General features: G+C 59.6%; 1 protein-coding gene across 1 annotated transcript in view; it reads left to right on the forward strand.

Annotated features, from left to right (window-relative positions):
* Window positions 1-11,555, forward strand: part of Patj (PATJ crumbs cell polarity complex component) — a 150,568-nt gene extending 139,013 nt beyond the window's left edge. Inside the window, exons 40-46 of the mRNA XM_019204676.2 lie at window positions 162-245; window positions 1,992-2,103; window positions 2,607-2,644; window positions 2,911-3,033; window positions 3,417-3,521; window positions 7,095-7,201; window positions 11,440-11,555. Of these exons, the coding sequence (XP_019060221.1) occupies window positions 162-245; window positions 1,992-2,103; window positions 2,607-2,644; window positions 2,911-3,033; window positions 3,417-3,521; window positions 7,095-7,201; window positions 11,440-11,467 (597 nt within the window). The 3' untranslated portion in view covers window positions 11,468-11,555. The remainder of the gene's footprint in view (window positions 1-161; window positions 246-1,991; window positions 2,104-2,606; window positions 2,645-2,910; window positions 3,034-3,416; window positions 3,522-7,094; window positions 7,202-11,439) is intronic.
* Window positions 11,556-11,819: the final 264 nt, after the last annotated feature.

Raw genomic sequence — 11,819 nt, forward strand, 5'->3', positions numbered from 1 at the left:
CCTCACCTTCAGTCTGGAGGACAGGGCTGCTGGTCCCCTTCTCCCGCGGCTTTCTCCCCATCACGAACACCTTCCCGAGAAGCCAGGAGGCAGCGGGGCCTGAGCCGGCCCTGACCCGACCCAAGCCCCGGGCGCCCCTCACTGGGCTTCTGTCTCCGCAGTGCACGCAGGGCCTGGTGCAGCTGGAGGTCGGGCGGTTCCGCGCCGGCGCCTGGAGCTCCCGGAGGACGTCGCGGCACAGCCAGGTTGGCGCCCTTCCCTCCTTGTTTCATTTGTGAAGTCCGTGACAGGTGGCAACGGCTGTGCCAAGTTAGGGTGCCAGCCTGGGACCCACGGGGGGCGGCTCCTGGAGCCATCTTCCTGGGGTGGGGGACCTCGCTCTTGTGCATGACTCCAGAGCATTGCGGGGCCTGGAGGAGCTGACTGCAGAGCAGCTTGCTCTGTGGGCACCACTGTGGCCACCAAGCCGGGGAGGTTGGTACTGGCAGCTCCGGGAGGCCAGCGGTGAGCGCAGGTAGCAGCAGTGTGGCCACGACCTGGCCCAGAGCAGGTGCTCTCCTCACAAAGGGCTCATTTCCTAGGCTAGAAGTTTAGTTCCATTTTCAGATAAATAAATCTGTTGCTTCATCAGCCTGTTCTTAACACTACAGCTGAACACGAGAGTCTGTGCTGAATGAGGACAGGTCCCCGTGTGGCTGGACTCCTCCTGGCCAGGGCAAGAGTGGGGACAGAGGAGGCCGTAGCTCACTGACACCACCAGGAGTGGGTTTGATCAGGGAGCACTCGAGGCTGGGGGCCCCCAGCATCTCCCCAGCAGCCAGAGAGCAAAGTGTGCCTTGGAGGAGACCCAGGACCCTCCAGGACAGTCACACAAGCGCTGCCTGCAGGTTCTTCTAGGCCAAACTACAACACACTGCACCTCTTCCCTCTGAGCAGCTTTTACAGCACCGTTTTCAATCCATCCTGTCAGGAAAAACATTCAAACACTCTTAAATGGCGCATGCATCCTGAAGTGTATCGATGCCTATGATTTTCATCAAAACACATCCGTAAAGAACAGACGCACTGATTAATGAATGGCTGTGATAAACACAATGTAGCCATTTTCACTGCGGGTCTGTGCAGTGTGTATGGTCTCTAAAGTTCTTCAGCTGTACTGCGTATCTGAAATCTCCCAGCTGAGGACGCAGCTCCTCGGGAGAGACCTTGCTCAGCCTGTGTACTCCCCGAATTGATCCCTAGCACCACAAAAAAGGGGAAGAGATTAATAGAGTTTTTAAGGAAAGTTAAAATACAAAACCCAGGGCACAGACTTAAAGAAATGGATTAAAGTGAAACGTAAGTAGTAACAGTGGTCTTAGGCTTAGCTTCACATTTAAAAGCAGTTAGGCATAACTTTGGTCATGTGGAGGACATGTTCACCCTTGGTGGCGCTGCCCGCGGTAGAGGGGATTCCCTGTGTACAGAAGCGTCGCCAGTGGCCACGCGCCACAGACACACACGTGGTGGACAGATGAGTGGAGGGTCAGCTGATGGGTACAGCACCCCGGATTAGATTATTACTGACTCGAGAACTCTTGGGAATAAAGAGCAATACATCCCCAAAGAAGCCGTTTCCCCCTCATGCTTGCTGCCTTCTCCCACAGTTGAGGATCCAGTTGCTGTCGATCGAGATGTTTTATGCTCATCTTAGCAAAATGTGTGCTCGCTGTGGTGTGGGTGCTGAGCAGGGAACACATTATCTTGACTGCCACGGCCAGTGCCACGCGGCCACCCGGGAGGGGATGCACAGCCCAATGGTGCCCTTGTCCCTGAACGGCAGGGGCACTGGGTTCAGATGGGCAGAGGCATCTGCCTGTCTGGGGTTCCATCCTCGGCCTCTCCAGCACCTTCCGTGGGGTGCCAGGGACCCCAGCACCAGGCAACCCCGGACAGCATGATTCTGGGGCCCGCGTGGGCTGCGCACAGTGACCGCCGGCCCTGCCTTCCAGGGGGACCCTCGCGGCACACCTGGCAGCTGTGCACCCACCTTGGCCCCGGTCCTCACCAGCCTGCAGAGCCTGGTCGGAGCGTGGAGAGCAGGCCCTTCACAACAGAGCCCAGGTACCCGGGACGCGCCCAGCAGAACACACACACTGTCCCCTTTCACTCAGATGGCTTTAAATCTTTGTGTCCGCTAAGCTCAGGCCTCTTCCTGAAAGGCCTGCTTGGGAGGGAGGGGCACCCTTCACAGGTCAGGGGTCAGGTCACAGCAGCCTCCAGGGACCACGGCAGGGGTGACGGAAGCTAAGCTTGTCTGGCTGGGCTCTGTGCCCAGCCCTGGGGGACAGAGGGAGGCAGGGAAGAAGCGTCAGGTCGTGTCCCTGAGCTAGGCGGGACAGGGCCTTTGAGAGCCTTTTGCTGGGAGAGGCTGGCTTTGCGCAGGGCAGAGGCCGGTAACACAAAGTGCAAACCACGGCCCCTGAGCTCTGCGTGGCTGGGCCCATGCGATCAGGGCTGCGTCCCTCTCAGAGGATGCCGTGCTGCCCGCTGGTGACCCCTGACGGCAGGAACTCAGGAAGGCTGTCCCGAGCTGGGTGCCCTTACATCCACGGCTTCCTTCACAGGCGCAGACTCGGAGCCCAGGACGGTGGAGATCCTCAGAGTAAGTTGTGGTTCCGCCGCCTCTGTCCTGTGTGCAACTGGGTTTGCAGAAAACTCGTGTTTCCTGCAACGAGATCTGTTGGGCGTGAGCTCGCCTTCGAGTCACTGGAGGAAGTGGGCAGCAGAAATGGGCGAGAGAGACGTGGGGCTGGGAGGACGGCCGTGGAGGGAGGAGGGCCCGGCAGCACCTTCCCGGGATGGCAGCTTCTCTTCGCGGCTCCCTTCCCTCCGTCAGCCCCGAGTTCCTGACCCCCGCTGTCTCCTCAGGGGCCTGGCGACCCGCTGGGGATCAGCATTGCCGGGGGCAGAGGCAGCCCCCTGGGCGACGTCCCGGTCTTCATCGCCATGGTCCAGGCCAGCGGGGCGGCGGCACGGACACAGAGGCTGAAAGTAAGCGGGCAGCCGCATGGCGCTTGGGGTGCAGCCGGGCCCCTGCTCAGCCCAAACCCAGAGCCCGCCAGGCCTGCGCCCAGGGAAGCGTCACACCTGAAGCTCCCACGGCTTCCCTGCCTCCCAGCGCAGGGCGGACATACAGCTGTCCCAAGCCCCGTAAAGTTTGAGTTTCGCCGTCATCTTAACTGAGGCAGAAAAGTACATCAGGAAACAATGGGTGTCCTGGGCACAGCTTCCCTGACAGGTTGCCCGCTCCCGGCTGTCCTGGCCAGCGGATTCGGGGCGCCCGGCCACCCACCTAGGAAGCCAGCGAGGGAAAAGCCTGGTGCCGAGGAGCCGGGCGTGTGGCGTTTGTGCTAATGACAGCAGCTTCCTCCCAGGTTGGAGACCGCATCGTCAGCATCAACGGGCAGCCTCTGGATGGGCTGGCGCACGCCGACGCCGTGGCGCTGCTGAAGAACGCCGTGGGCCGCATCGTCCTGCAGGTACGTCCCATCCCACACTGCACAGCGCCTCCCTGCGGGCTGCCTGCTGCTATGACCTAGGCAGACCCACAGCTAGCTGTCCTGACGTCCTCAGTGTCGCCCACACGGGCCGAACGAGAGCCCGGGAAAGTCGGGAGGCCTCCCGCTCACGCGTGGTTCTATGAATAGTGGTTGCGTGGAGGGCACGTTCCCCTCTCCTTGGGCCACAGCTGTTTCCTCCTGCTCTCTGCAGCACAGGGACTGCGGGCACCATCAGAGCCTCGTGCAGAGCTGTCCCCAGGGAGGCAGAGGGAGTGGCTGTGGTCCTGAGCATTGTCTGGAGTAGCAGAGCCGCCACACCTCTCCTGGGGGCCTGGGCATCCCCAAAAGTGCAGGCGTCCACAGAGCGTGCTCCTGCAGGGCAGGTGAGAGAGTCAGTCAGGAGCAGATCCCAAGGGAGCCTCTATCTGCAGGGGGCGGGATTGCTTCACAAGGCCTGCAGGGCTCGCAGAGCTGACGCCGGAGGCCCGCTGCCGAGGTGGAGAGGAGACTCCCCCTGAAGCGGCAGGTGGAGCAGCTGCAGCTGTGGCCCAGGCCAGGTCCTTACCCACCACACAGCACAACACAAGGCCCTGGGTTTGTACCCAGCCCTGCACAAAAGGGACAGGGTAAGACGAGACTAAGCCGGGAGAACTGATAGATATCCAACAGATCAGAAATGCGAACAGAAGCAGTGTGATAAAAACGTACAACTGAAAGAAATTTAAAGGCCAGTTATGACCAGGATAAATAATGCAAGAATGATACATTTTAAGACCTCAAAGCCAACGTATACCTTACCTACAAAAGAACAAGAGATCCAAATGGCACCTCACCTTTTCATCAGTGTCTTCCTGAGAAAACTACTTCAGGATCCACTCCAGCAAGTGAGCACAGTGAGAGAGGGGAAACCAGGAGCCCAGTGCTGGAGCTCAGTAAAAGCCCAGCACGGCAGAGAAAACAAAGCTACGTGAAAGGCTTTGGTATACTAAATTTTCATCTGTTGCAGCAGGGAGGCAGTAACAATCAAGTTGATAAATTTCAAGCCAGGCCTGGTGAGTCACACCTATAATCCCTGAATTCTGGGAGGCTGAGGTAGGAGGACTGAAAGTTTAAACCCAGTCTGGGCCACTTAGTAATTTAGTGAGACCCTATCTAAAGCAAGGGGTGGGGGTGTCAGTGCAAAGGCCCTGGGTTCAACCCCAGTACTACAAAGAAAAAAAAGCTTCAAGATAGGCATCTGAGCATATTATCTAGCTCATTCCTGTAGAAGAAAAGTTCACTGTGTCTCCAGAGAGTGAGTGTTGGAGTCTTTGAGCTTGTGCAATACTTTCCAATCTTTTAGAGTGCACACGCAGAAATATTTGGGGGCGGGACTAGAAGAGAACCCAGAGCCCAGTCCCAAGGGCTAAGCAGGGCAGAGCTTCTGCCTTGGCGTCGACACCCAGGATACCCTGTTGCCAGGATGCTGTTGGCTCTGCACTGTGCTGGTGCTGCTCACTCTGCTCTGAGACAGGCACTCCCTCAGGGCGGGGCCATCTACCCCTCTGGCCAAGCCAAGCCAAGGCTGCCCGGTGCACTGGGTTGGGCCAGGCCCTCCCTGAAGGCCCTGAGCCCTAAGGTGGACCGGGCAGCACGTGTGCCCCAGAGCACGGCAGCAGAGACAGGCAGCCCAGCTGCCGGGACACAAGGGCGCAGCCCCACATCACAGGCCCAAGGCCCTCTCCGGGGGCCACGGGCATGGGCAGGGCTAGTTGGTTGTGGCCTGGGGAGTGGTGATGTGGGGACAGGACAAGGGGTCAGGGACCAGAAGGCCACGGAGAGCAGAGACCTGACAGTCAGGGCTGGTGGAAGGGCCCCGCGCAGCTGCATCAGAACGGGCCATGGCACCAAGACCTGGTGAAGGGGCACCGGGCCCTCCCTGCCTTCCTGTGGGGCTGTTTCTGGGAGACGCGTGCCATTGCTCCCACTAGGTGGCGCCATGTCCACTGTTTGTCTGATTTCTGTTTTGCTGAAACTTTGCCTTTTCCTAGAAGACAAAAATCAGGGAAGTTGCCAAGACCACAGCAGCCCGCGTCCTTAAGTTCCCCACAGCCAGGCTGGGCTCTGCAACTCTGTCTAGCACCCTGCTGAGTCTCTGCCACAGGGCACATCCCAGGCTGTACAGGAAGGACAGGGGCTTTTTTCTATATAGGAAATAATAAGCACAAGATTCTAGGCAGTGCAGGGGCCCTGGGCTGTTCCCCCAGTACCAAGAGAAGGAAGTGACGGAAGAGGACAGGACTGCACAGCAAAGTCCTGTCCATCAGGGAGCCCCTTCCCTCTGCAGCCGGCTTGCGTGGCGGCTCTGGGAACCTGGAAGAGCACATGGCGTGAGTGTTCAGCCTGTGTCCTGGCCCTGCTGTGTCAGGTGAATCCGCTGGGGAGAGGGTGGGCAGCTGGCATCTCAGAAGGCCACTGTCTGCCCATCCCTCGGCTGTCCTGGGTCACATTCAGGGACTGTACACCCAGCTCCACCAGGCCAAGAGACCACCGCGTCCCAAGCTGGCCCCAAGTTCCATCCTGAGCCACAGCACCGCCTCCCTGGCAGACCTTGTATCTCCACTGGGGCCTCTCTCCAGGGCCCGTCAGCCCTGCTCTGCTGCAGGGATTCTGGAGGTTCTGTCCCGCAGTCCTTGCTCAAGAAGGTTTCACGCGGGCTCATTTTCCCCGCAAGTCCTTTCACCATGAAGACAGACAGGAGCAGGGAGAGACGCCTACAAGGGGTAGAGAAGGCAGACGGTGACAGGTCTTACATGCGACAGTGAACAGGAGCCAGGCAGGGATGGACCTGAGGAAAGGCACTCGTGGTGCACATGCACGCCCCAGTGCCACCTGAATGAGCCAGGGCCTCAGACACAGGGAGGACAGTGGGGCAGGGGCCAGTGTTCAGCCATGTGGTCACAGCAGGGACAGCTCGGAGCCAAAGCATCCGCTGTGTTGGACAGGACTGAGCCCCGCGCCAGGGGACCAGGAAGGGAGTGGCTTGGTGACAGTGACGGAACCTACAGACCCCAGTGAGGGGGGACAGGACCCTGAGAGAAGCGAAGGCCTGGGTGACAGCACGGTGTGCCAAAGATGGAGGGTGGATTTGGGGTACTGACAGACACCCCAAGAGGAGCCAGGGAGGGAGGCGGACACTTGGGCTTGGAGTTGGGTGGGAGGTGGAGATCAGTCCAGAGTCTTCACGCTTAGGTGCATGCCCAGCTCCTGAGGTAACTGAGGAAGAGGGAGATGGCGCCTGGGGAGTCACCGTCCTTAGGTCGTCTTCCGACTCCTGAGGTAACTGAGGGAAGACATTTAGTTGAACGGTGCAAAGCTGCAGACTGAGCCCTGTGTCCCTTGGACAGTGAGGTAGGGGACGGCCAGAGGGTGAGGAGGTGAGTGGCGTCCTGGGAGCCACATGAAGGACAGGCTGAGAGAATCCCCCACGCGTCCCCAGCACTGGGTGAGCCGGGCTCAGCATGAGCGCTGGGCATCGCCTGCGGCTCTCACGACACCTCCTTCTGTCCCCAGGTCATGGCCGACACCAACATCGGTGCCATAGCGACCCAGCTGGAGAGCATGTCCACAGGCCAATTCCCCGGCTCGCCAGGCGACGACCATCCCTCAGAGGATGCAGCGTGAGTGCCGATCCCTGAGTAAGGGGCTGGCCCAGGGAGCACAGCATAGCACAGGCTCTTCTGTGCCCACCAGTGTCTCTGCATGACACAGGGCCCTGAAGCCATGGCACAGCCGCTGCACCTGTCCTCAGGATGCGGAGCCTGCGGGCTGCATCTTGCTCAGATCAAACCCCTGCTCGCTGTCTCATCAGCAGCCGCCAGAGCAGCGCCTGAGGCCGGACACTCACAGGCATGGGGAGCATGAGGTGCTGTCCCCAGCTGGGCGTGGGGCTCATGGGGAGGCTGAGGCAGGACAGCCAGTTCAAGCCCAGCCTGAGCAACGTAGCGAGGCCCTGTCTCAAAATACAAACCTGGGCTGGGCTGTAGCTCAGTGAGGGCCCAGGTTCCGTCCCCAATGCTGCCCCAACACCGCTTCCCAGCCCTTCTCAGAGCCCTGATGAGGGGCCCACAGGGGACTCGGAGGTCCCTGCACCCCGGCTGGCCCACTAGCTCTGCTCCAGGGATAGAGCCAGGCCTTCTGAGGAGCCCTGAGTGGTGGGGTCACAGCCGTGCCCAGCCCTGCGGGGCGCTCGCTTCCAGGGCCTCTGCACCCTTCCTGGAGCACACAGAGCGAGGCTTAGCTCAAAGAGCCTGCAAGGGAATGGGTGAGGCCCCACCCGCCCCAGCCAGCAGCTGGGGGAAGTTTCAGGGCCACTCAGAAGCCGGCACAGCAGGCAGCACCAGAGTTCAGAAACTCATCTCCCTGTGTGCAAGAGGACCTGGTCCGACTGGTGTCCGGCCAGGGGGCGGCGCCGAGCGAACTCAGGGGCCACTGGTGCGGTGGGTGGCGCCTTCACAGTCCGGCACCCTCACTGCTATTTCGGCAGAGATTTGCCGAGAGCCTCTCTAACGCAGGCACCACAGGCACCAGGGCTGAGGGCACAGACGTAGAAATGTGGGCCTTGAGGATCTGCCAGGGAACTGGATGAACAAGCCCATGAACCCATGGTGTTTGTCTTTGAGACAGGGTCTTGCTGTGTAGTTCAGCTGATCGTGAACTTGCTTGTAGCGCAGTGGCCCTCCTGCCTCAGTCTCCTGAGCGCTGGGGTGCAGGTGTGCACCACCACACCCCTCTTTGCTAAACCCAGTTATGCGAGGGCTGGATCGGGCAGGAGAGCGGGCCCCATGGGCATGGGCAGAACCCAAGTTCACCTGAGAAGCTCATGGCATCACAATAGCCCTCAGTGGTGACTACGGACACCGGTCCCCATCCCACTCCAGGAAAGTTGTCCACTACTCAGCCAGGCACTGCTGGGCAGGGGCCCTCACAGCTTCCTCTGTGGCCCAGGCCCTGAGTCTCAGGGGACCGCAAGTGACCCTCCCGCACCAGGGTGGCCCCACCCCACTGTGGCCAGAGGGAGGGAACCGTGGGCAACGGCTCTTGGGAGAGAGGCCAGCACCCTCCATGCAGAGCAGAGCAGCCCCAGCCTGCAGGGCGAGTCCAAGAGACTCCCACACTGCACCCTGAAAACAAACCTCCCTGCCCACCCACTGCGCCCTGGTCTCTCCTGGTGTTCCTTTCCTTTGGGTTTTTAAGTCAGGGTCTTGGTGTGTGACCCATGCTGCCCCGGAATTCACTGTGCTGTCCACGCCGGCCTCAGCTCCCCCCAGTGCCCGGCCTCCAGGGCCACGTGCCGGGCTGCACCCCCATCCTGGGTGCGGGGTGAGGAGGGCCCAGGCTGAGCTCCGAGCAGACACAGGACAGCTGAGGTGTCAGTGTGGCAGGCTGCGTCCACACAGCCAGGGCAGAGGAGGCGGGGGGCCCCAGGCAGGAGTGCTGGCCACGTGCTGCCCAAGGACGCAAGCTGCATGACCATCACGGCCTCCCAAAACCTGTGGCTCCCACTCGGGCCAGACCCCAACAGCACGGAGGCCGCACCACGCACACACAGGACAGATTCCTTCAGAGTTGAAACAGGTTGGGAAAGCAGGGTGCGCACCTGTCACCCCAGCACTCAGGAGGCTGAGGCAAGAAGATCACAAGTTCAAGCCCAGCACGGGGAATCTTAACAACTGAGTGGACGCTGTGTCGAATAAAAAAATCCAAATGGGCTCTGGCTGTAGCTCAGTGTGTAGGCCCTGGGTTCAATTCCCAGTACCACAAACATGGGGGCTTAGTCGAGGGCACCTGAAGCAGAGCCAGGAGGATCAGGAGGTCAAGGCCACCAGGAGCCACCCAGACCTGACTTAAAATATCTTTAAAAAGAGCTAGGCGTGAAGCTCAGCAGTAGAGCAGCTGCCTAATATGTGAGATGTTGGATTCAAGCTCTAGTCCAGGGAGGGAGGGAGGGAGGGAGGGAGCTTTCTGAAGTCTCCCAGGCCAGGAATGAAGCTCCCCACTGCCGCTTCCTGAGTTAACCACAGGCACTGTTTTCAGAACCCCTCCGCCTAAGATTACTACATTGGAGAAGGGCTTGGGGTTAGTATTGTAGGGTCACAGAAGGCCCCGTGGAGACCTGCCAACTTATGTCAAGGCTGTGTTTGCAGAAGCATTTCGCCTTTCACTCTACTTCCTTATTATTCAAAAGTAGGTGAGGTTTTTAAGTGCTTGTGTGTGTGTGTGTGTCTTTCCTCTGAATCTCATAGGAAACCCCCACACTGACCAGGAGAAATAGTTCTCTAAAATAATGGACCCATGCTGGGCATCATGGCCCACACCTGTCATCCCAGCACTCAGAGGCTGAGGCAGGAGGACTGCCACAAGTTTAAGGCTAGACAGGGCTACACAGTGAGTTCAAGGCCAGCGGGAGCTACACAGTGAGACCCTTTCTCAAAGCAACAACAACAAAATACCAGGCAAAAAAGAAATAAAAGGTGTCAGGGCCAGAGGCCAGAGGCATCTGGTCACCAAACACCTCAAGACACGTGCTGTGTCAGCCCAGCTGAGTGACAACAGCCCCTCAGGTCACCAGTAGCAGTCACACTGCCTCCTCCTGCTTCTGCCTCTGGATATCCCTAGAGCAATTATTTTCAACTTCATTTTGCGTTTTTAAATTAGAATTTGGTTGCATTGTGAACCGTGAGACTCTGAAGAGCTGAATGCTGACAGCTCAGTCTGCTTGCTGAGGTTGTCCGGGCCTCACTCCTTTACTCCCTAGAGAGGAAGGAGAAGCGGTCCCACTCCATGGACAGCGTCACCCGAGCAGCTCCTGCACCCCAACATCCGCCTTCCTCACCTGCCAGAGCCATAGACGGCCGGCCTGGCCCATCCTCCCCTCCCCACAGGCGCCCAGACACCCCACACGGTCCCTGACATCCCCGGCACTGGCCCGGGGCTGTGGGAGCCAACACAGGCAGCGTGGTCTTGGCGAGTCCAACACCCAAAGGCCCCTCAGGGTGCGTGTCACTTACCTGTCTGACTTCCAGACACGGCGACATTGCAGCTAGGTCAGCTGAGCACACAGCTGAGAAACCAACATCAGCCAGGTGCAGTGGTGCACGCCTGTCATCCCAGCACCCTTGGAGGCTGAGGCAGGAGGAGTGCAGTTTCTAGACCAGCCTGGGCAGTCTACTGACTTAAAAAGAACTGAGATGTAGCTCAATATGAAGGCCCCGGGTTTAATCCCTAGTATTGCAAAAAAAGTAAAATAAATAAATAAATAAATAAATAAATAAAAGCAGTTTTGCCCAGTCATTCCCGTTACCCTTCTGAAGGTAAGTAAATAAGTGAAGTTATTTGACTACAGGGCCTGGAGTTGTGGGGTAGGCCTGGTTCTGAGTATCTTTACCGCAAGATCCACACTGAGGCCTGTGAACCCAGCTGGTGGTCCAGACCGCCCCTGCACCTCTCCCTCCAGGGCACCCCAGCCGGAGCCTGGCTTGGCACCTGTGTCCCCAGCCCCAGGTGACCTTGCTTGCCGGACTCCTGGCCTGCCCTGCAGGAGACTGCGCAGCTGCCCGCAGATGGGAAGCCGAGCAGACCATGTCTGGGGTCAGTGGACAAGTCCTGCACAGGCCCATGCCCCACACACGGGCCGCGGTGGTGCCCACACCGTGCCCTGCCTTTCTGTGTCGGGCCAGCCCGTGGCCACGTCCCTGAGCCGAGCGGGCCTCCTCCTGTTAAGCGAGGGCCCAGGAAGTGGGTCAGCAGCACCACACCTGCTCACAAGCGAGGGCCCTGAGTTCGATCCCTGGAACCAAAAGCAAAGACGCGAGTGTCGGTGTGAGCGCAGGTCCCCACACACTGTGCTTTCCTGCAGGGCGCCACTGCGCTCCACAGCCGCTTGATCAGATCCTCGCGGTGGACTCCCAAGCAGCACCCGCGGGCCGCCATCACCCTGGCCGAGCCGAGCCCAGTCCGCCCGCACGATGGACCACAGCTGTGCGGCTTGCACTCCCTGCAGGCAGCCCAGGCCCAGAAGCCACTGCCTCCGCCTGGGAGGGGAGCCCCAGGCCTGCCCCAGGCTGCCCAGGAGGTGCTGGGTTTCATCTCCGGTGGGAGAAGGAGCTCAGTGTGTCTAACCTCAGCCCCAGCTGTGTCTCCAAGACTGGGCCCGGCTCCGAGGTTCTCCAGGTTGTAGAGCCACAGGGTGCTCTGACTCTCACCGGCTATTGTGTGGCTGTTCCCAAGAACCGAGCA

This window comes from Fukomys damarensis, unplaced genomic scaffold, assembly GCF_012274545.1.
Source record: "Fukomys damarensis isolate Sample0158 unplaced genomic scaffold, DMR_v1.0_HiC HiC_scaffold_33, whole genome shotgun sequence".
In the NCBI taxonomy this organism is placed as follows: domain Eukaryota; kingdom Metazoa; phylum Chordata; class Mammalia; order Rodentia; family Bathyergidae; genus Fukomys; species Fukomys damarensis.